This window comes from Ceratotherium simum, chromosome 26 (assembly GCF_057802395.1).
Source record: "Ceratotherium simum simum isolate JZ-2026a chromosome 26, ASM5780239v1, whole genome shotgun sequence".
Lineage (NCBI taxonomy): Eukaryota > Metazoa > Chordata > Mammalia > Perissodactyla > Rhinocerotidae > Ceratotherium > Ceratotherium simum.
In genome coordinates this window covers 41,886,157-41,910,274 of record NC_141925.1, presented here as the reverse complement: position 1 = coordinate 41,910,274, position 24,118 = coordinate 41,886,157, and the positions used below count along the sequence as shown (strand labels likewise).

Genomic DNA, 24,118 nt, shown 5'->3' with positions numbered 1-24,118 from the left:
TTCCTGGTCATCTCATGGGCACCAAGCAAGAGCCAGCATGCATATTGAAGAGGAATGCTGGCCTGTCCCTATGTGGAGGCTGTGGCCACCAGCCTCTCCTGGCTGTGTCAGGCCATGAACAGCACAACAACACCCGTGGTCACCACGTCAGGGAGGTGCACCCCCAGACCACCCACGTGTGAGACGGCAGCAGCTGTCTTCTCAAGAGCAACTGATACTCTGCTGACTGGGAACAGCGACACAGAGCCATGGAATTCTCCACGGGTGGAGAAGACTTGGAACCCGCAGTTCCTTACTGCATGCTGGGAAAAAGCTGGGTATTTTATGATTAATCCCAGGAGACTGGGCCATCCTTTTGCTCGTACAGCTTGCAATAATCCATCTGAAGCTGTGTGGAAGCTTGTTCGCTACAGTAATGAAACACTCCCATGCTAAAGGTACAGAGCTGAGCATACCCATACCGGGCAGCTCTTCTCTACCAGTTCTCTGTGTGTAATGACAGTCGCATCCAGGAAAATCTGTTTCTTTCCCTTTTTCCTCCCCCTTTTAGAGTCGTCTCTTGTCTCCTTCCTTCCCTTGGAGCAAAAAGATTAATCACACCAAGGGACTGTGAATACGAAATGAGCTTTAAGATATGAAAAAGAAAAAAAATCCAGTGGTTTACTAGATCATATCTACCTCTGTACCTACCTACCTACCCAGCCATAAACACACACACACCTTTGCTGTATCTCAAGGTTCTCTTCCCTTTAAGAAAGCTGCTAACTAGTAAGCAATGACTGCAGGTCACACTCAGAGAAAACAGGCCTTCCCAGCCCCTCCCTTCTTCTAGAAATGCTTCCTTCACTTCCCCCAGCACTGCTATTGCTAAGGAGTGCGAGGGCAGCTGATGGATGCTATCTGGGATGGAAGACAGACAAAAGGGAGACTCAGAGAACCAATCCCCAAAGCACTACCTGCAACCCTACCTTCAAATAGGTTTGCATATCTGATCACAGACGACCACAGCCCTCCCCCATGACACTGGGCACTTTGAAAGAGGCCAACACAAAAACATTCGTAGAAAACTAGACTACCAGGAAATAGATGACCAGGTAATTGATCTGAAAGTGTCTTTTAAACCCTCCCCCCCTTTTTTTTTTTTTTAAAGATTTTATTTACTCAGCTTTTTCGCCCCAAAGCCCCAGTAGATAGTTGTATGTCATAGGTTCACATCCTTCTAGTTGCTGTACGCGGGACTCGGCCTCGCGTTGGACGGAGAAGTGGTGCCTCCGGGCGCTCCCAGGATCCGAACCCAGGCCGCCAGCATCAGAGCGCGCGCACTTAACCGCTAAGCCACAGAGCCGGCCCAACCCTCCCCCTTTTTAAAAGTTATTCATATGATTCGCATGGAACCCTCTGTTCTTACTCTTCATCTTCCAAGAAAAAGCGCAGGTCACTAGCTGAAAATGGCATCAACTTTCCTTAATGCCCAAGGCCATCCCACCAAGGCTCAGATTATCAAAGGAACATTCAGAAATGGTGATATCCACCCAGAGGAAAAATGATTACGCAATCAAAACTTCAGTTTCTCTCTCCTTATCGTAAAGCTGATCAGCATGTTTGACATACAAATCATTGAGGAAAATGGAGACGCTGAGGGGCAATAGAGCTGGGCAGAAAGAGCAGACAGGAATTCTTTAGTGAGGAAAATAGATTCCTGTGTCAGCAGTTTGCTGTTTTGATGAGTGAGGCCACTTCACTCCTGAGGCACCTTATTGCCATGGTAACTAAGCACAGAGCCATGTGTTAGGCCCAGACAATCTCTGCTCGAGCCTGCAGCTTTTACTGAAGGGCTGTAGACAGAAGACAAGTCTTCCAAAGTCCTTCCAGACCTGGGTGGGAAACCAACCACCAGGCCAGTTCAGAGGGCTGGATTCTCAGACACTGAGTGTTTCTCACCAATATTCAGGAACCATCCAATCCAGGGTGACAATTACCTTTCTGCAGCTACCTGGTTCCACCATGCTGAGCTGCCTCGAGGAGGCCTCCCGGAGCCACCACCAAGGACAGAGCATCTTTCTGGGTCTGGGAGCCTCTTGGAAGGATTCAGAGGTAGCCACGGTGAGAACAGGGAATCAGAATCCTGGGGAAATCCCAGGACAGAGGCTTTACTCCCCTGCCTTTGGGGGAGCAATACTGAGTCCTTCCTCAGAAACACTGATTTTTCAAGCTGTCAAGGAAGATTCTGGAGTCTCCTATAGTCATTCGTTCCAATGATTTACCAACACTCATCATTATACAATAACTCTATTTTTCTAACCTAAATTCCACACCCTGAAAAGCACAGCTACTGTATATCTAGAAACACCCTTGAAAGGGTAATACTGACAGTAAAGAAATTTCAAACAAGGAAAACTCCCACCCACAACCTTGCCACCATATGATAATCTTTCTTTTCATTTTGACAAGCACCTTCTAGTCTTTCCTGATCCAGAGAAACATTTTTGCTTAGCTACCATCATGATATTTAAAATTTTATCTTTTTCTAGAATATGAGAAATATTTTTCCATTTTTCTCCAGTCACCATAACTATTGTTTCTACTCATGGCTCCCTACTGCTGACCGACAGCAGGTACACTGGGTGGGAGATCTGCCATCCATCTCCCGTCCTGCGGGGACGACACAGGGAGAGGCCCACCTGCCCTTCTTTACAGAAACCACTGGGAAGTTCTGCGTGTTCACTGTTACCCAGAGGCCCACTGCCCCCTCTCCCTCCCTCCTCCAATCTCCAATTCCCAAGAGTTTTACATCACTTTACTTTATAAAGTAATCTGATATCTTACAAATTTACATTTATATTCCTCTTAGGAACGCTGCGTGTTTTTCCTAGGTTGGAAGTGTGACTGCCATACGAATGTTCCAGCACAGTGGCGAATACCTGCTACAATAAAAAGTAAAAGCCATTCTTCAAAGATTTGTTCGGACATGGAGAAGGTTTTGTCATCAATCACAACCGAGCTGGAACTGCAGGAGATTTCCTGTTTTATTTAGGAACGGGGGGTCTTGATCTAAAAAACGTTAGCCACATTCTGCCAAGTTCAGTCCTGACTCCGAGGGGGCAGCAAATTCTCTCGGAGAGTTTAAGGGGAGGCCAACTTTCTGTTAGAGCAAGAGGCAAGGCTAATTTTCCATGCAAACGTCTGCAAAACTAGCACAAACAACTACGTCCATTATTTTCCCTAATGTATTTTGAATGCGAGCCAGCGCTGCCTAAGTTCTCCAGTACTCGCTAATTAAACTGGCCAACCCAGAAATGAAGTGAGAAGGAAGTACACCTGGTCCTCCTTCACATGGACAACCACTCCATTTAGATGTCCAGCCAAGAAAACCAACAGCTCAGCTAAGATGCAGACCTATGTTCCCGATTTTGGCCAAAACTAAGACGAAATACCGAAAGCTGAAAAAAGCCTCAGCCAGGAGCATAGCTGCAACCAGTGCGCTCTGGCTGCATCTGAGCGTGGGCTTGGTATCTCGCGGTGCTAGCGGCCGCTGCCGCCCAGCTGTTCTCCTCCCTACACATGTTTTCCCTCGTAAATCTTCCAGCAGGCTGGCGGGCTTCACGCTCCTCACTTAGCTTTGTTTGTGTTTTCAATGAATCAGTGGGATATAGAGACTAATCAACATGTTTAGAAAAACAAAGAAAGGAAAGCAGAGGAACAGCTCACAATGCTGGCGCCTCCTGGAAGCTGGGTGGGAGCAGCTCTGTGCAAATGGAGCGCAGGAAGGACACGGACGGGGGTCCAGGAGCACGGGCATGGGCCAGCCTGGCCGGCCGGCCGCCTGCATCCAGGTGTGGTGGCAAGGAGTCGGCATGGCAGAAATGTGACCTTGAAGACCTCGGGGCTCTCAGATGCCAACAGGATGCCAAGCCTCTCAGCCTGCACCCCCAGCCCTCCCTCAGCTGCTCCTAGGCTGGATTCCCAATCTCAGTCCCATTCCTCTGAGTGTCACCAGCTCCACATCCAGTCACACTCTGAACTGTGATCCCTCCTGCCTCCGCTGCCTTCTTGCTCGAAGGGGGACCCGAGGTCTTCCAGATGGACTCGACTTCCCCCTACCCTGACTCCACTGGGAGAGCCATGTGTGCCTGTCCCTCATCCCCTCCTATTAGAATGAAGCCCCTTGAAACAGAATCTGGCCCTGACTTGGGCCCTAGTCCTCAGCCCTGAACACAGGGCCGACAGACGGCTGAAAGAAAGCGGTGAAGAGCGAGAAAACCCTGGAGGAACTCCTCACTCAGCTGTGGGCTCTCCCACTCTCCATTAGAAACTGCACCACGAGGAATGCAGTTGGCCAACAGGATACCTGTTTTCACCTCCTTGGATCCACAATGAAGGATCCTTCGAGTCTCCCCGATACAGACCAGAGGACAGGAAAACAGAAAAGGCAGGGAAATATTTCATACAAAACAACAGAAGTTGGCTAGTTACCTGAGCTCACACAGCCCTGCTGCAGGGGGTCCTGTAGTGACGTCACAGAATGGAGGACTAAGGGAGAGAAAGGGTCACAATTAAATGAGGAAACAGCCTAGGGGCTTCAAGCTTCCTGTTGCACTGAGCCCAGGAGAGGGGGGACAACGTAATGGCTCCAGAGGCCCAAGGGAGGGTCCCACTCCTCATAGGGAGGGCCAGATTGGGGGTCCACACAGGCAGGCAGAGTGCTGCTGGTAGAAGGCCCGGACCCTGGTCGGGGAGCAGGCGGAAGCGGTTGCCTGTGATGTGTCTCACCTCTGCGCCTTTGGCTGATCTTCTTTCCTGATTCCCTGATTTAACTACTTGACTTTTACCTATATTTATGTATAAATAGCATTTTCTTAATTGGTAACTCATTTTCCACTGCTTATAAAATTAGCTAGGCACAATCTTCTCTCTCCTAAAAACTGCCATCAGTCCCATGGCAACAGGTGGTGGAGGGAGGGGGGCCCTTTTCTGCCTCCAAGCGCCAGCCAAGAACCAAGAGCATGGCCGGCCGCTTCCCTGCAGAGACTCCCCCGTTCCCCACCTGCAGGCGCTGGGGTGGGGCCACCCTTACCTGGCCCTTGCTGCTGCCCTTGGACGGGCAGGACACCCTGGCCCAGTTCGCCGTTCAGCCAGAGCTGCATCCGGATGAAGGGTTCTCGGCCTTTCTGGGTCAGCTTGCCCCACGGCTTCGGCCGGGACAGCATGTCGCTGACACTGCCCTGGGACAGGCCCAGCACCTGGAGTGGCACCAAAGACACATGGCATCAGTCCCCAGGGTTTAGCGAGAGGTTGTAAAGTGCTTTAGCGAAGCACACACAGGTGTGTGGCGGCATGGCCGAGATGGACGACGCACAGGGAGTGCAGAACTACCGCCAGGTGGATGCCCACAGCCTCGGGTGGGGGAATAAGCTCTTCAGGGTCACCGATGGGCTGACGCCCTGGCACGGGGAACCACTGTTATAGTCACAGCTTTCAGCTCCCAGGGAGAGGCCGGTGGGAAGGGGAGAGGAAGGGCTCTCACCCCAGGGTTTCCATCCTGCCAAGGCTGTAGGGTTGTCATCCTGACAACCCGAGAAGGAGGCATTGAAAGCATCTTGCTCTTTGTCTGGTGGCGCCAGGAAAGGCTGAGGTGCTGGGGCCACAGACCCCTTTAGAGGCAGGAGCAGCGGACGCCGGTGGGACGCAGGAAGCTAGTCTCCTTTGCTGGCGCTGGGCCAGGTTGGCATTTAAAGGTTTGCTCTCTCTTATCACATTCTGCTCTACGGTGGGGGCCCAGAGGTGAGCTGGTGGGGATGGGGAAGCCAGTGTGGGAGTAAAACTCATTGCAGACGATCGACTAGTGGCACATACATACCCGAGCTTGCCTATGCTCCCATATGGCCATACATATGTATGGGCACAGACACCCCCCACAGGACACAGATGCAGCCCAGAGATATTCAGGGGCTGCATCCGATCTCTCTTTGAAAAGTTCTCAAGTTCCAGAATAAACGGCTCATGGGCCAAACAAGTTCAATGCTATTAAGTCTCTGCTAAATTTAAGGCATGAGCACAAATGTCTATTTAAATGTTCCCAAATGATATTTTTACAACACTGAACTAGAAATTTCAAAAGGACTTTAAATTCTCATCCTCATTTCTAGTCACCCATCACCTTTTGCAAAATCAGGACAAAGAGATCACAATCAGATATTGTAAGGATTCAGAGCATGGTACGTTGCAAACATTGAACTGAATGGGGGTAGGGGTGTGTGGCCCCATGTGGGGGCCCCTCAGAGGCCACCACTGACCTAGCCACATGCCCCTCAGGGAGGCGGCCTTCTAGGGGAGTGGCACACTTCTCATTACACTCGGCATTCATTACTTAATCTAAAACGATCCTAGGGTATTATGTTTATCTTATATTTTAAAGGGCTGGTAAATCCCCATTATCCAGAATCTCAGTTACCGGGAAGTACCAAGAACAGATAGGGTGTGGGAGCTCATCCACAAACCAGTGTACTTTCGTGAGCCAGGGAAGGATGATGTGGAAACAAGGGCTTTCAGGGCCCTGGGCAGTTCTCCCTGTGCCACCTGTAGCTGTGCCTTCCTGGGCAAGTCACTTCACCCCTCTGGTGGACAAGACAATTATGCCTTACGTAGCTTTTACAATGAGTGCCTTCTGGCTCTATGCACGCTGGTCGTCTACATGATCAGATCAGATCTTTTTCATCAAAACAGCCTGCAGAGGAGCCTCTGGGCTCCACTTGGCAGTGGAGGCAGGACTTGAATTCAGTCACTTGCCAGCTTGGGGCACGCAGTTAACTTCCTCGAGCCTCGGTCTCCTTATCTGTCAAATGGTGACTTGACCATCCCCTCACGGTGTGACTGAGAGGTCTACAGGGGTGTCATGGGTGAGAGGGCCCAAGCAGGGAACCTGGCTCCTCACGGGGACGCAGCAAACAGAACACCCACTGGCCAGCCTCTCCGGAAGTTCAGGAGTGGACGACATACTATGCTCTTTGGTTAGTTAAGTGGGTGATGGCCACATCCTTCAGATACATACTTAGTCTTAAGCAAGGAAAAGAGATGGGAAAAACCCACGCCCCCAAATTGAATCCCTCACCTTCTCCCCGAAGATCCTCTGACAAATGCCATTCTTGGCGAGCTTCTCTTTCACCTGCCGGGTGAGCTCGATGGTGTCCACCTCCTGGTACATGTAGATCTCGTACTGCTCGGGCGTCAGCGGAGGGACCGAGGGCTTGGTGGGCTTGGATAGCGGCACGATAGGGGAGGAGGGCAGAGGGCTGTTCTGGGGCGTCTCGCTGCGGCTGGCTCCGGTCAGGCTCAGCTCGGAGCTCTGGGAATACGGTGACTCGGCGCTGGGCCACTCCTTCCAGTACTCGGACGAGGAGGGTCCCTGGAGCTGGCTGCGCTCGGCCCGCGTTTGGCTGCTGCTGCCTTTTTCCTTCCCGCTGCTGGTTTCTTCGACCTTGGTGTCTTCGGAAGGAGCGCTGCTCTTTCTCTCCGGCTGCACGGTGCTCCACCAGTGGTCCTTCCACACGCCGCTGCGGCCCAGCTCGTTTTTCACGTGTCTCAGGACCCCCTGTGCAGAGTCGGCTGCTCCCTGGAGGTCCAGCCCGGGCGTGTCCTGGGCCTCCTTTTTGAGGGCTGGGGGATTGGGCAGAGCGGAGGCGCTGGACTCAGGGGCTGAGGGGGGCTTCTTCAGGGAGATGGCTAGCGGAGAGTAACCAGACGCTGACGACATGGGTGAGGTGGAGATTAACTTGGGGGTCAGGATGGCAATATCCGTCTGGGACAGCGGCGTCTGCTTTAAGGCGGGGTCGAGGGCGGCCTGCTGGGCCTCCATCTCTCGGCGGGCTTGCTGCAGGATGGAGCGGATGGCGTCGTCCGAGCTCCCGCTGCTGGAGGCAGAGGAGGGCTGGGCCGGCTCTGCTGCAGGAGCAAAGACAGAGGTGAAATGGTGGCGGACCGCCCTCTTCGGTTGGGAGCATGCTTCTTTCACTCCACTTCATTCTAATTTGACCTACCACAAAATGTGCATTATTGGGAGAACCACACTATTTGTCCAACATTTCCTCTGTCAGTGAAACACTAGTGCGACTGGTCTGAGCAGTGATAAAAGGACTAATGCTGCTGCTCTGTGACCCAGGGCCTCTACTACATGCCGACTAGAAGGGTGTATTATCACAGAGCGTGGTAGGAGGGGGAAGTGTGCAAACGCTCAGTGACATGCCATCCCGGACTTCCTTTCCCTGGTGAATTTTAGACAATATTCTCGAGTGCTAGGCTCCAAAAATCTAGTGGTTTTGTGATATTTTAGAAACATAATTTCTGTTAGCAGTTGCAATGTGAGACCAGAGTCTCTAGCAACAAATTAAATGACTGCGTTTGGGTTAGCTCAGATTCTCTTCTGGGTGGGTGGCTGTGGTGTGGCCACAACAGCAGGCCCCCATGATGAGGGGCAGCGGGCAGGCCTTGGCCCAGGAACCCGGGGCTGTGACTTCAGGATTCCTCTGCAAACCTGGGATGGGTAACGGACTAGATCAAGGATTCTTAACTAGGGCTGTGTGCCAGAATCACCTGCTGGCTTTGTTAAAATGCACATGCTCAGGCCCAAGCCCTGGAGTGTCCAAGGGAGTAGCAGGTGTGGGGCTGGACCAGCATCTGCATTTTTAACCAGCTCCTGGGTCCCTGCCGGTGCAGCCTAGTTGAGAAGCGCTGAGCTGAATGTTCCCTCAGGTTGCTCCCGCTCTGTAATACACCTTCAAGTCTGGCGGAGGAAATCGGATAAACTGGCCTTTCACTTGCTTTAAATGAGGCTGAAAAATGCCTCAAACAACAGTGACAACCTCTAATGCCTCTTGAGGACATCATCTTGCTGGTTAACAGAAGGCCCTGTCCTCCCCAACTCACATCCTCACAGCACCCTCAGGGTGCAGGCAGCACCACCGCCACTGTGCAGAGGGAGAAACTGCGGCTTGGGGAGGGGACAGGTGACAACTGAAGCCACACCTTGAACTGGGCCTTTTTACTCTCAATTTGGGGGTTTCTCCTGCTGGGGGTCGACCAGCCCTCTGGTCGACCAGCCACCCAGAGGAGAGGCTGGCCTAAATTTCAACTCTGGCCTTGAGAGCAAGAACCATGCCAAACGGAAAGCTGCACCCGTTGTCAGGCCTGAGATCCCACAAGGACAGTTCCCATGGCTCTGGGATCTCTGGCAGAAGGCAGACAGCAGCAGAGGGCAGGGTGCTGGGACGATGAGAGATCAGGGGTTCTGTCCAGGGTCCACCATGTAATGAGTCTGGGCAAATCATTCTAACTTTGAGCCTGTGTTTGATAATCAGGAATAAGAGGATGACAAAACCTATCTTCCAGGCAGGATAAGGTAGGGAAATGCCCAGCCCATGCCTGGTCACTCACTGACTGAGCCATGTGGGAGTGGGGTGGCCTGGGGAGAGAACGCTGTGACCAGGTGGTGGCCCGTCCTCAGCTGCCACAGGAGGAGAACTCGGGTACCAGGCTCCTCTCCAGCAGAAGGTCTGAGCTGAAACTGCTGCACGGTGCGCCTCTCATCACAGCGCAACCACAGAGAAGCTGAAATGTGGGCGTTCTCTCCTCTGTGACAAGGCAGCTCTCAGGGACTCCAAGGGCCACTCCTGAGGCAGACTGACTCAGACGGGACATCCATCCACTAAAACTTCCTGCTCCTCCCCAGCAACGTGCATTCCATGAAGCAGCTGGTCAGAATTTATTTTTCATCCCTTCTTTTTCAGTTGTGTTTGGTCAAGTACCTATCCAAATAACAAAAGCCTGTATTGTCTCTAAAAAAAGGAATCTGATACAAACTCTTTGCTGATGTTAAGTCAAGGAGATTCTAGGCCAGAGGTACATTCTTGGGTCAATGCTAGGGAATGACATCATAAAAAGAGTGGTGACTATCAGCAAAATCACACAGACCTGCTCCCCTCTGCACTCGCCTAAATGCTTGAAAACAGACATTCTATCGTTAAAAAAAAGTTAATTACTGCTGACCAGAACGCTCATGACAATTGTCCTAATTAGGTCTGGAAGATGGTGGTCAGAGAATGGAACCCCTACCGGTTTTCTGCACCTGCAGCTCCCTCTTGGCTTGTTCCAGGATGGACTTGATTGCTTCATCGGACCCGGTCTCTGAGGCTCGGATCCGGGTGGTGATGTTACCTGCAGGGAGAAGCCACAGCAACAACATCAAACCCACAGCTGGAACGAAAATCAATGCTGCACAAAGACGTCACTCTGATAAATAGCTCCTGAGGTGAGGCCGGTGACGGTAAGCAGGCAGGCATGGCCTCCCATCTACCTGCACCTGCCTGCGGGCAACTTGACAGCAGGTACCGTGACCCCGGGCAGGAAGGGCTTCCTGCGGAAGCTACCTGGCGTTAAATGTTATTTGGCCAGTGGGACAAGCTCTCATGTTACCCAGGCTGGACATCACCCATGGGTTGGGACCAGGGAGAGCAAACCATTTAATCCAGTGTAAGAGGAGACGAAGGATTAAAAGGCAATGCTTTTCGTGAGTCATTTAAAAGCAACTCCAACAGCTGCTTTGGCTTGGGACTATGTTCAACATTCTGTATGTGTATTTCAGGCTGGTGTCCCCAAAAAGGAAAAGCAGGAGAGGAGGGTGAAGGGTTGAAGCTCATTATCTATCAATCATTTGGATGTTCCAGGGGAACAGGCTGAAGGCTTAACCTAAAATTTTCAGATCTATTATCACATACTGTCTTTTAAAAATTTATGAACGAAGAGAGAAGCCTGCAGACATCCCTAAAGGACGAGAATTCAGTCTTTCGGTCACATGGTGACGCTTTGCAGAGTAGCCACACGTACGGATGCACTGAAGCTACTACCGCCTGGGGGCTGGCTCCAGTTCTTTCTGGAAGCCATCCACATATTTCCATTTTTCCCTACCTTACTAAATAGGAACCACCACACCAAACCATTTACAAACAAGCACACCACCAGGAGGAAGCCCCACAAGAGACGCGACTCCAAGGAGTGCAGCGGGGGTGGCTCACCGGGGCCCACGGGAGGGCCCACTGCACTCGGGATCAGTCCACTCTGTAGCACCTTTAACGGATTTCAGAGTTAAAAGGAAGTACAAGGAAGCAGCAGGACATCACTGGACTCAGTCACCTGATTTTTCTCAGAGCAACAATTGTTATCCTCTCACCTGCTTCTGAGAAAACGGGGGAGGCGGAATTTGAATCTGAAGGGGCTGGGATTCATACTGGGGACTCATTCTTAGGGTGCAGCCCTCTTCTCACTTCCTCTGTGCTCACTCAGTAGAGCGCAGGCAGCTCAGGAGGAAGGGGCTGTGCGAACTTGAACCCGTGCTTTGTTTTATACTTACTAGCTCTGTTTTTCCATCAGGTTCCAGGCCAGAATCACACTGCACAGTTTTAACCCAAATACACAGCTAAGGACATGCTGCTTCCTATGCGACTAACTGCAAAGAGAACCCCCTGCCTGCGACATACCTTCAGACCCATTTCTTCGTTTCGGTACTTCCTGAAATAGTCTGTTCAGGCTCTGGCCTGGATTCTCTGTTGAAAAACAAGTGTGGTAAGAACAAAACAATCAGGGGATGGTGGTGTTGACGATATGGGCTGCGTGACATGAAATCTGAGCCACCTGTCACTACAGAAAGGGCTCAGGGCTTCCTGTGCAACTTGGGAACTACTAGAAACTTCTGAGAGGCCCTTCCCTGGCTGACCGGCCTGCAGAGGCCATGACTCTGCTGCAAAACCAGATCAGATAGACTCAAGGAGCGGCCTCGGGCACCAATGCCACGAGGGTCAAAGGGAGGGAGCACAGCTGCCAAGCGAGTCGCCCCCTAGCCCCGGAAGGAAGCTCACATTAATCACCCGAGGACAGTCCATTTCAGGGAGGCTCGCCATGAAAAGCTCGATGAGCTTTGTGCAAACTGATGCTGTTCACAACGTCTCCCTTTTCCATTTGAGTCTAAATTTCAGGGTATTTCAAATGTGTCTGATAAGACTACCTCTCTCTGTCTCTGTTGATGTAGCAGAATGGTCCCCTGTTGCGAAAGACGGAAGGAATCCTTTCAATTAGGGATGTGACTGACTTTTTATCTTTTTATGGAGGGTGGGGCAGGAAGGGTGTTTTAATAAACTTTCTTGCCTTTTACTCAAGGCAGGGGTGTTTTGCTCCAGACTCTAAACAAATCACTAACAGAACACCAACACTGGGAGGGAGCTGACCGCAGGACACACTCCCTCCTGTGCAGTGGGGAGAGGAGAGGACGCGTGGACGGGACGCTCTCCCCAGGGAACCAGCTCTGTGTGAGGACTAACTCACTGAGGCTGTTGTTCTAGGGCGGGATGGTACCCAGGGCTCCTCCCCACGTGAGATCAGCACCCACGGGCAATCGGACCACTGGACGCTAGACACGTCGGGACGTTGTACGTAATGTAATTCCCTCCGATTCAATATACAGTATTGAAATACTGGGTTTACTACTCGAGGTGCTGAGCGAGTTCAGAGGCCAGATGTCCCAAATCTACAGCTTTAGCTCATGCCGGTTGGCCCCTGAATTCTGGAAACAGCAGAACTGAAGAGCATTTTACCTGATGTGATGCACAAATGTTTCATCACACACACACACACACACACACACTCTGTGACGGGCTCACGCACTGGCACCCACCCACGAAAGTCTCTCACCTCTCTGTCTGCCTTGGATGCTGCGCAGGGCCAAGATATTCTGCTCGTCCGAGAGGAACTGCTTCATCTTGTGAAAGGGCTCCTTGCCGCGAACGGTCAGTTTATTCCATGGCTTGGGCCGGGCCAGAATCTCGCTCACGGACCCTTGAGACAGTCCCAAGACATAATGTCCGAAAATGCGCTGTCCGATATTGTGCTTGATCAACTGCTCTTTCACCTGCCGGGCGATTTCTGCAGTGTCTATCTCCTCGCCCTCGGAGACGCTCCCAGCACTTTCTGACTGGCTGGGAGACGGGGCCATGCCATTTACATCTGGGCTTTGTTGTAATGTACTTGGGGAAGATATGGAGTTTGTGCTGTATGGACCTGTTGAAAAAATCATGCTTGTGCTTCCTGCTTCCTGCATGGCCTTGGAGTAGAAGGACTGCATTAGCTGTCGTTGGAGGAGAGAGTTTAGTGCAAATTTTCCCGTAGAAGCCAGGGGTAGGCTGGGGCTTGCCAGGGATGAGCTGAAAAAGTCTTGAGTTAACCCCGCTGGTGAGAACTGGTGTGTACCATTAGTATTGGAAGCCTGCTCCCCCGTGTTGCGGGGCAACTGAGAAGGAGGGGAGGCCGGCAAAGGTCCAGGACGCCGACTCTCAGGCTGGTCTTTCCCTTTTCTCCTGGCTGACCCTACAAGGAAGGGCAAACATAATGCATTATGGGGGATTCAAAAGGGAAAAAAAACCAAGACCAAAATGCAAAGTTTGCCCCACAAAAGGGAAAAAAAAAGTGCAGATTTTACAAGGGCCAATGAGGTGTGTTGGTTTGTTTTTCAATTGAATTTTTAAATCAGCCAAACGAGGCCCCCCGAAACGAGCAACATGCATTTCATGTTTGCGCCTTTCTTGTACGTTGCAGCCTGGAGAGTCCCCTTGACATAGATTCAAACTCCTACAGCGACAAGGAGCCGGTACCACACACAGTAAAGAGTTGACAGGTCGCGGGCCTTTTATTGGGCCTCTGGCCTTCGAGCTACGACCAGAAGGGCCCCACCTGAGAAGCAGCAAACACTGACATTTTGGGACCAACGGATTCGCTCACACCACTTGCTCTGAGGCGAATGCACGGCACTGAGTCCACGCGATCGAAGGCACGCACATGTTAAGAATGAATTATCATCGGAGCCCGAGACACTTTAAACGGTTTACCAGCTGCCAAACCCAGAAGTAGTCAGTGACGCCACCATTTTGGGATGAGCAAAGAAAGGCTAAGGGTGGGGGATGCGCTCCCAAGGAAAACCTGACAAAGGAAAAAGAGCTCCACTGAGCCTGGAAGGGCAGGGCCGCCCTGTCAGCAGCCCCCAAGACACCACGAGAGAGGCCGCACGACTAGGAAAAGATCAGAGAAGCCGACACCCTCGCGTCCCTCCTAGGATCGCCTGCGACACTGGCCTAACTGACCTCCGCAGACGCCCTGCGGCCACACGTCTCATCTTGACCGTCTTTGAGGGTGGGGGAGGGGGAGGGGAGGAGCAGTGAGGAGGACGAGGAGGACACCAAACACTCATTAGCCAAGGCTCTCATCAGCTGCTGATGCTCCCCTCATGCACTGGCCCAGACTCACGGTCCACCTTCCGCTTCCTCAACCCCCGGAAGGGACCAAGCACGGCCCGAGACCCTGTCAACCTACCGCTCAGGTCGCTGTTGGAGCTGCGCAGCGCGGCGTTCTCGGACTGCAGCGAGCGGTTCCTCTCCAGCAGCAGCACCGCCAGGGGCTGGGATGTGTCCTAGACGGGGCAGAGCAGGGCTCACTGCCGGGCCCCGGGGCTGCCAGAGCCCGCCACCCCTGCTCTCGGGCACGCTACAGAAATCTGATTTCCCCCGAAAACGCTCAGCGTGCATGTGGAAAACACTTAAGTTCCTTTCCAAAAGAATTCATTTCATTTGAAGTAGTTTTTCTTCTTCTAGACTTGCACAGCTTCTAGACAACTAATTATTCTCTACTCTGTCCCCAAATTCAAGCAGTCTACACCTATGTCTCATGTGGCAATAGGACTGGCTGTCGAGCTGCAAACCCATCAGAAAGTCATTTTAAGTGGAACCCTTCTTTTGGTGCCAGCCACAGTCAGCTGCCTTCTGGGCAGCAGGAGCAGGATTCCATCTAATGACTTACATTTTAATTGGCCACCAGGTTACCAGGTGCCACTGTCATCTTGCCCCTGTTCCTTCTTCAGGTGAGGCAGTAGATAATAAAATTTTCTAAGCCAGTCCATTTGGGCTGATCCTTAACACAATCTGAATTGTTTTTATCCATGTTCTGAGTACCTGCCAAGTTAAACCTCAATTTCACTTGAATTGAGTTAACAGTTTGGAAAACACAGACTTTTCTCTTCTTGCCTGTTTTTTTTTTTTTTTTTTTAGTGAGGAAGATCAGCCCTGAGCTAACATCTGTTGCCAATCCTCCTCTTTTTGCTGAGGAAGATTGGCCCTGGGCTAACATCCGTGCCCATCTTCCTCTACTTTATAGGGGACGCCCCCACAGCATGGTTTGACAAGCAGTGCGTCGGTCTGTGCCCAGGATCCAAACCTGCAAACCCTGGGCCGCTGAAGCAGAGCGCACGAACTTAACCGCTACGCCACCGGGCCGGCCCCCTAGATCTTTTTAATTAAAGATAATTTGCTTTAACTTGGTTAAACCTTCTTGAGGAATTACTCATCAGCTGTAGGCGAGGTCTCATAGAAATATGGAGATGGTGAAGCTCGCCCAGGGATGAACAGTGATGGCAATGATGCTGAGGCTGACACACACTAAAAGCAAAGTGAGTCCGTGTACCTGTGTCCCAGCTCCCTCGGACGGTGTGAACTCCATGGATTTCAGGATACTGTGAAGAGTAAGGCAGAGTGGTTATTCCCTACTCTAGCTTTGATTAACAGCCACACTAATGAGCATGAACGTCATAATTTCCTGCTCTCCAGGAACTGAGGAACTGACAACTTGAACAACTTCCCTGGCGGCACCATAATCTGATGGAGTCTCTAGAATAACTATTCAACTAGCAGTTGGCCAGCAAAAGTTTCTTGCCCAGCATGTAAATCATTCCATATGGAATCACACCAGGTCTGTTCAGAGTATAATTTTAAAGTTTAACACAGACATAACATTGTTGCAAGTGGAATGTATTTGTGAAGCTTAGAGGGAATGAAAAAGTTGCCACAAGGAAGCCAGAGAGAGAAGCCTCATCACCCTCCTGGGGGCCTGCCCACTAGCTCAGGTGACAGCTGACACCTGGGCACCAGGGGCAGGCCTTGTCTGCAGCCACGGGGGGAGGGGGAGGAGGGCCGTGGAGAGCTAGGGGAGGGCACGACTGCTCCTCCTCTATTCTCCTTATCGCTGAAATCAGTTCAGACTCTGGCCTGTCTCAACAAGTCCAAGTGGAGTGAGTTCAGGCGCCCAGAACGGCTGTTTCCAGCGTTTCTTTCACGTGGACCTTCCTTCTGTCTGTGAATCTAACGGGAGGAAAGGGCCAGTGAGTCCCCGTGGCCCGGAGTGGCTGGGGTGCTCCCTGCACATGAGGGAAGGGGAGAATGAGAGCGGGCACCTGTGCTCTCCCAGCATTCTCGCAGCTGTGACCTTAGCCTCTGCCCTCTTCAGGCTCCACAGAAGTGCCAGCAAGAGATCACAGTGTGTAAAAATGCCCAGGGCCCCGGGAGCTCACTCTCTGCCTCGGCCACCACAAGGTTCAGTAAGGAGCTGGCTGCTCTTAGTTTCTCTGTGGTTCTATCTTTGTTGTGGCCCTTGTCATGTAAAACAACAAAACAGGAATGAAGAGGAGCTAATGGAGGTAAATGATGTAGTTTTATTTTATAGTGAGCTATTAGAGATACTAAAAGACCTCTGGGCCCCATCGCATCAGGCAGGAGAGAAGTGGCAAGCAGCCTGGAACTTGTCCTTTCTTAGTGGCTGTCACAGGTTTGCAAGTATATTCTTGTCTGAGATCTTCTTTAGGATCATGTAAGAAAAGACTGAGTCTATGAGGTCACACTAAAAACACCTGTGGTCTCTTCATTGCTTCAACAGATATTTACTGACGACCTATTAAGCGCCAGGCACTGTGGAGGATGAGAACCACTCTGCCTCACCCTCACGAGCTCTACGGGCTGTTACATAGAAGAGAAACTCTAAATAGCACGTGAAAGAGGAAACCTAGTGGGGGCCCTCGGCAGGAGGGACCTCGTGGGGCTGGAGATGGGGCCTGTGTCATGAGGAGTTAGTGTCTGAGAGGGGCCTTGAAGGAGCAGGATGCTTTATGGACCACTGAGGGGGGCAGGGACCCCAGGGCAGAGATGGGACGGCAGCGTGGGTGTGTGTCCAAGGGGGCACTTGGATCACTAGGAAGGAGGAGGCCAGGGACACATTTTATCAGAAAAGCCACCCAAGTGGCACTTTTAGACACTACGTCGTGGTGGGGGCTGCGGTGCAGATGAAACAGAAAGGCCCTGTTCTGGGAGGAGGGCGTGGGCCAGCAAGACGCTGGGCCGGCAGGAGGGCAGGAGGGAACAGACGAGGCACACGTTGCAGGGCCAAGTCAAGAAGTCTTGGTTCTGGGGGACCGGAGGTGAGCTCAGAGGAGGCACGGGACTGACTTCAGCCTGGGACGGGAGGGGACCTGGGCGAAGGCCTTCACGTTTCTCTGATTTAACACTAGCAGAAGGTGCACATTTTTTTTCTTTTGAGGGGGTTAGAATAGGGAGAGGAAGGACAGACTGGCACAGGGGGCAGGCACTGAGGGTCAACCAGGCACAGATACACACCCCTAAGTAGGAAATGGGGGGAGTACAGAGCTTGAGGAGGCTGGACCTGCTGAGAGGTCCAGGAGGGGTCATCCAAGGGGGTGCTGGTAGGGCTGCCTGTGGCCAGAGGGGGTGAGATGCTTGGGGAGCGATCACAGTGGGCCCAGGACTGAGGGGAGCCACTTCGCCAGGGAGGCTGGAGGAGGTGACAACCAAGGGATGGCTACTGGATGTGGCAGGGAGAAGGTCGAAGAGGCCTTCCGATGGGCTTTTTCAGCAAACCCGAGGGAATGGAATTAAGAATATAAAGATAGCATGGCGAGTGGGTGTAGGCTTATTTTAAAAGGAGAAATTAAAAATGTCAGCAAGAAAGAAAGGAGCCGATGGAATAGCAGGGAGGAGTAGGAAGGAAGGGACTCAAGGTCCAGGCGAGGGGGTCGGCCTGGAGAGACAGGAGAGAGAAGCCGCGACCAGAGGAGCGATGTCCAGGCAAAGGGGGAGCCAGGGGACGTGACTGTCTCCTCCCTAAGGCAGGGCACCAGGGCATCTGCTGAGGGGTTAGGACTCAGCTAGGGGCAGAAAAGCACACTGCAGGTGCAGAAGGGCCCGCAGGAAGCACAGAGCCGGCAAGCAGCAGTGGAGAACATAGCCTGCAGGGAGCACTGTTTCATAACCTGGCTGTGGAAGAGGGGGAAGCCCAGGGTGAGACCCCGCCAGAGGAGGTAGGAGGATAACGGGGCCTGTGCACTGTGAGGTCTGCCCAGGAGCTCCAGGTGGGGGGAGGAGGTTGTGAGCTCAGAGAGTGCTGGACTTGGAGACAGGTAGGGACCAGGGTCCGGGAGCTCCAGGAGGTCCCAGGGCAGGCTGGGGGAAGGAGTTTTAGGCGGGAGGGCCAGGCTGGGCGGTGGAGCCTGAGGAGGGACCTTGTAAGCCCGAGAATGTGAGCATTAGCACTGAAGGCACAACAACCTCTCGGCGGCTGCCTCTCGGAGGGGGAACTGGCAGTTGGGAGAAAAAGTCCTGGAGTCCAGGCAGCCATGGAGGTGTGAGGCCACACACACTCCTTCAATTGGAAAACATTCACATGCTCTGCTCTGCTTCCCTTTGGAGAACTTACAGCTGAAAAACAAGCTCAGGTTTTATAATTTCCATAATGGCAATGTCTCCCGATTTCGTGCGTATTGGCGTACTTCAAATGCACCAAATTGGATAAAAAGTCCACAGAATTCTGGCACAGGCCTGAGTGCACACACCCAATGCACTGGGCAGCTCAGGACATGGCCTGGTGGCGGAGCATCCGCTGGGGCCGAGCGCAAGGCCCTGCGCTGTCCCCTCAGCAAACGTGCCCCATGAGCCCCGGCTGTGAGGGCCGGGCTGGCACCGCCACACTTACTTGAGCTCTTTCTTCACCTCCTCATAGTCAGCCTGTCCTTTGAGCTTTTCTTCCAGTTGCTGAAAGCAGAGAGGAATTTCATTAGTGGCCACATCTGAAATAGGTAAACGGCCTGAATGTCTGCGTCCCCCACATTCATCTGTGGGGGTCCTAACCCCAGTGTGATGGTATCAGGAGGTGGGCCCTTGGGAGGTGATTAGGTCAAGAGGATGGAGCCCTCCTGAATGGGATTAGTGCCCTTCTAAGAGGCCCCAGGGAGCGCCCTTGTCCCTTCTGCCCTGTGAGGACACAGCGAGAAGAGGGCCGTCTGTGAATCAGGAGGCAGGCCCTCACCAGCCACCAAATTCGCCAGGGCTTGATCTTGGGCTTCCCAGCCTCCAGAACTGAGAAACGAATGTCTGTTCTTTATAAGTCTGTGATATTCTGTTATGACAGGACTAAGACAGACTTCACTGACTACACTCCCTGTAAAACATCCCGCCATCCCTGAGAGGGAATGCAAACACGTACAAATGAAAGGTGACAACGTGACGTGTTGTCTGTTGTCCTTCACTCTTCTGGTCTGTTGTGAGTGTGTGTGTGTGAGTTGGCATGGCATGAATGCACACACGCATGCACACTCTCGTGCACACACACAGCAACATAAGGTTGTAACATAAAACTTAAGGAAAGAAGGAAAAAGCTTTACAAAAGTGGAAAACAGAACAAGGGAAAAAATGCCATTTTGTATGAAATATCATGAAATGGCAAACAGAATGAAGAGAAGCTCTCTCAGTGTTTTAAAGATTTTATTTATTTTATTTTTTGCCCCCAAAGCCCCAGTACATAGTTGTATGTCATAGCTGCACACCCTTCTAGTTGCTGTATGTGGGACTCGGCCCCAGGATGGACAGAGAAGTGGTGCCTCAATGCGCACCCAGGATCCGAACCCGGGCCGCCAGCATCGCAGCATGCGCACTTAACCACCAAGCCACAGGGCCGGCCCTCTCTCAGTGTTTTAAAGCTTCGCAAAACCTGTTAGGCTAGCTGACGCCTGTAGTCGGTTGTCAGCACCTCGGCGGGACACTGCCAACAAGAGCTACGAGTCCCTCTGCTGTTGAGGTCGGCATCAGGGAAAAGCACTGGCACTTTCGGATCCCCTAGATGTGGGGATTTCAGGAGTGGAGGCCCAGCAGCTGATAGTCAGTGGCTTCCCCGGCAGGCAGTCATCCGAGTCCCGCGGCGAGTGCCCTCCCAGGGTGCCCTGGCCAGCAGGGCCACAGCAGGGCCAGTTGGCTTTTTAAGAGGGAGGGCGAGGGGCTCTGGCCCATGCAGCCCTGGCAGGGCCCAGAGGCCCAGGGGCGTGCCAGCCATTCCTCAGGCGTGATACGCTGATGTGCTCCGTTCAAGTCTGTGAGCTCACTCGGCGCTTATGTGGCTATTTCTGCCCAGGGCTCTGCGGAGCTCTCCTGCCAGGAAGGGCCTTGGGTGCAGGGTGGTCAGCAGAGGGTGCTTCCCTCCAGGAAGGTGTTTTGGACTAGCTTTGCTTTTGACCGCCCCAGAGGAAGAAATGAGGCAGTAGAACATAAAACACAAAGACCCAGCCAGGCAGGGGTCGAGGAGGGTTTGGTCCTGATGATTTAGTGCGTTTCCGAGCCCGGGGTGAACAAATTCCAGTGCCTGGATCAACGCACCCTCCCATCTACAGGGTTTCTGGTTGCCTTTTTAGGTTCTGCTTGACCAGCCACAACTATGATCACAGTTTAAAGTCGACTGAGAACATTCTAGTGTTTGGGGAGGAGACGCCCATCTGGCCATCAGCCTCGGGGCTCACCTGAACCCTAGCCCGCCCGCTGTTGCAAGAATTCAGGTGTGCTGTAACCAAGACTCATTTAGACCATCGCTTCCTATTGCCTTCGCTGGCAGTTTCCTGTCTGTGTCTTTTCCACCGCGTAAAACCGCTCTGCCTTAGTTCCTTTTTAAGACCTTTTGCCAACTTTCTATATTATAATGGTTTCTCACCATAACCAAACAGGGCATGAGCTCATTTTCCGACAAAAGATTCTCAGAGGTGCTCATGATGATGCATTATTTCATTCTTCTCCCTATAGTCGAATAGCAGGAGGCACTACTGTGCCAGTCGTCCCAACAAAAGATTATCCGCTGCTGCTGGGACGCAGAGCACCGTTCAGATTGAGGAATTCACTAACGCTGGACACGGAATGTGCATAACACTTGGCTGTGTTCAGAGAATAGGAGAAAGACAGGCAGAAGGGCAGTGAGGGGACACACAGGGCCCCTCAGACCCTGGCATGGCACCGGACCTGGAGTCAGCTCTGTCACTTACAAGCTGGGTACCTTTGGGCACGTTAATACACTTCTCATCTGTAAAACGGGAATAGCAGCAATGACTTTTAAGGCTTGAGCTAACGGGCACAAGACAAGGACCCCGTGCAGATGCTGGCAGCTCTGGGCCTTTGAAGGGGGCCACTATCACCGCCAAGTCCCAGCACGATCTCCCTGAGGGCACAGCGACGGGTCTTCTTTGCAGACCTATGACCGGCCCTGATCAGGTTTGAGGACTGGAGTCTGTGAATCTAGTTGGATAAGACAGTTTTCACGGAGAACTGAACAGCTTCCACTGAAATTTCTGCCACCTCCCTGAGGCAGCTTAATTAAGAACCCAACACCACTCTATAACCCTCGGACGACGTTTCTGTCTCGTTGGGCAGACAGCTGGACGGAGGCCTGGCAGGGGCTGCCTGACAAAGTTTGTCCTGATCTGTGAGCACCATTTCCCGTCTTCTCCAAGGTCTTCACGGAGCACCACGTCTCAGAACCACACTGTGGTGGCAGGGAAGGCGCAGGAAGCACACAGCGTGGGGCCAAACAAACAGTGGCCTCTGATACTGAAAATGCCCACCATGGAAAAAAGACCAACCGTCCTCTGCTCGATTCTGTGACCAGAAACTCCCAGCTGGGTCCCCAGAAAGTCGCCTTTCAGAGACTCTCCATCTAGAAAGGGCAACGGTGTTCTGGTCTGTCGTTCTTTCTGGATAAATACTCTTCTCTCAGATTTCGCTAACGCTCACTGGGCGGGCCTCGGTTCTACATCCCATACGCTACCTTACTTAATTACCACAACACTTTTGCAGAGCATCTGTATGTCTGCCCAAAGAAGGAAAAAATTACTGAGTTCTACAATCAGACCCTGTCAGAGCTGAGGCCAACCCCATGCCTGCAGCAATTCCGGAGCAAGTGAAACACTGGTGTGCTGAGGCCAAGCCAGGAGCCCGCGGCCAGGTTGCGCTCTGGAGCCCGACCGACTGGGGCCAGGGCCTGGCTCTGCCTCTTAGCTGCAGGGTGACCTTGAACAAGACATTTAACTTCTCTAGGCCTCAGTTTCTTCATCTATAAAATGGGGATAATGGTACATATGGTACAGTGCTTTCGTGAGGATTAAATGAAATGATATTAAATGCCTAGCCTGGTGCCTGGCACACGGTACAGCACTCCATAATGGTGGTTATTATTGTTACTGTAGTTATTATGACTTATCCCTGGTGGGTGGTACTGAGTATGACGAAATTGTTTCTGAAGAGACTCTGTGCTTCTGAATCCAGGGGCTCCGTTACGAAGTATTCCACATCCCAGTTGTCATTGCCCAGTGTCCCTGCTGCTCTGTGGCAGATCCAAGGGGAAGGAGCGCAGATGCCCGGAGCAGCTCTGGCTGCTAAGTGCTGATGGCAGGAGAGGCGGTCCCACACCCAGGGCCATGAATACAAAATCTGGGAACCGGGTTATTTTCCCGAAAAGGTCCTTGTCCAAGGAACACACATGGGCTTTAGACAGAGAGGTGAGAGCAGGTCAAGTGTCAGAGATGGGCTGGCTGAGCGTGACCTTGGGAGATGGACTTAGCCTGTTGGGCCTCATGCTTCTCATCTGGAAAATGGGGAGAGTTAAGAATAAGGGTTTTCAAAGCAGAAGGGTGAGGAGATGTAGGATGAGCAAGTGCAGGCTGCCAAGTGCCCTCAAACATTGTTGTTTTATGATATAGGGCACATACGTGCAATAATATAGGGCACATACATGTAGTAATACAGAGCACACACATGGTTCTGGGAACTTGGTAGCGCCCATCAAATGTTTCTTGAATTGCTGGAAGAATTATCTATATGAAGTTCTTAAAATCCTGGCTAACACTTACACAATAATGAAATTTAATTAAAAATGCAAGTATTTTGGTGTGCGAGGTAGGCACTATATTTATAAAAGATATCTGTCTTAGTCAAGTTATAACATAGGACACTCCGTGCTCTAGGACCACCAGCTTAAGGGACCTCTGGCATAGGAGACTACTGCAAAGACCCTTGGAGAGGCCTTGTCTCCCAGGTCTCACAGCTCGTGTTCAAGGCAGCAAGACCTCTTTGCCACAAAATGGACTGTGGGCCAGACAGGCAACTGTGTTATAGTCTGGAGACGGCTCTGTTTTTTTCCTCCAGGATGATCAGAGCCAGGCTTTCATTAGTCTGTCTGAAGATGGACAGCTCAGGCTAGGAGTGTCAGTGAGTGACTCCTTGTCCTCACGTGGACCCCTGGGCTGAGGGGCCTCTCGTCATAACTGAGTGTGAGTGGGCTCCCTGGTCCAGGGCAAGCGTCTGAGGCACAGCCCCCTAGGGTGACACTGCATCTCTGGGGTCCGGGCCAGGCAGCATGCACCTTCTTTCCACCTGAACGAGCACCCCCTCCGGTCTCCACGGTTCCTGGGTGAGACGTAGCAATTATGTAAATTTGGGATCTCCTGATGCTGGGCATGGGGGAGAAGCCCAAGGATGCCCGGTGGGCGCTGTGCACGCACTATAGAAATGCTGAGAACATGAGACAAAAAGAGGAAAACCCCGAGGCCAGACGGGGGCAGGTGGGGAGTGACAGTTACATCGAAGGGCAGAAGACAAGTGGCTCTGGACAGAAGAGGAGGAGCCCTTGTATGGCCACCCCATCATAGGTCACCTCCAACTTCCCCGAGCTGTGGTCCAGGTGTGACCCAAGCACGGGTGGATGGGAGCCAACTCCTTCTCACAGGATGGTGCCATCCCAGACTGGGAGGGTCCTGGCTCAGTGTTTAGGCCACCTGGACATCACACATCATGGCAGCTAAGTGTGCTGCAAGCTGGGGACTGTCTGCAGGTGAGATATCTGGGTTTACTCATCAAATGTTTCTTTCCAAGAGCATTCCTTACAG

At 52.2% G+C, this 24,118-nt stretch overlaps 1 protein-coding gene across 1 annotated transcript in view; it reads right to left on the bottom strand.

The window, feature by feature from the left end:
- CUX1 (cut like homeobox 1) overlaps positions 1-24,118 on the bottom strand; it is a 356,883-nt gene that overhangs the window by 42,338 nt on the left and 290,427 nt on the right. The window contains 9 exon segments of the mRNA XM_087417692.1: positions 4,474-4,530; positions 5,075-5,240; positions 7,109-7,938; positions 10,105-10,206; positions 11,526-11,591; positions 12,733-13,404; positions 14,404-14,500; positions 15,547-15,595; positions 18,898-18,956. Coding sequence (XP_087273818.1) covers positions 4,474-4,530; positions 5,075-5,240; positions 7,109-7,938; positions 10,105-10,206; positions 11,526-11,591; positions 12,733-13,404; positions 14,404-14,500; positions 15,547-15,595; positions 18,898-18,956 — 2,098 coding nt within the window.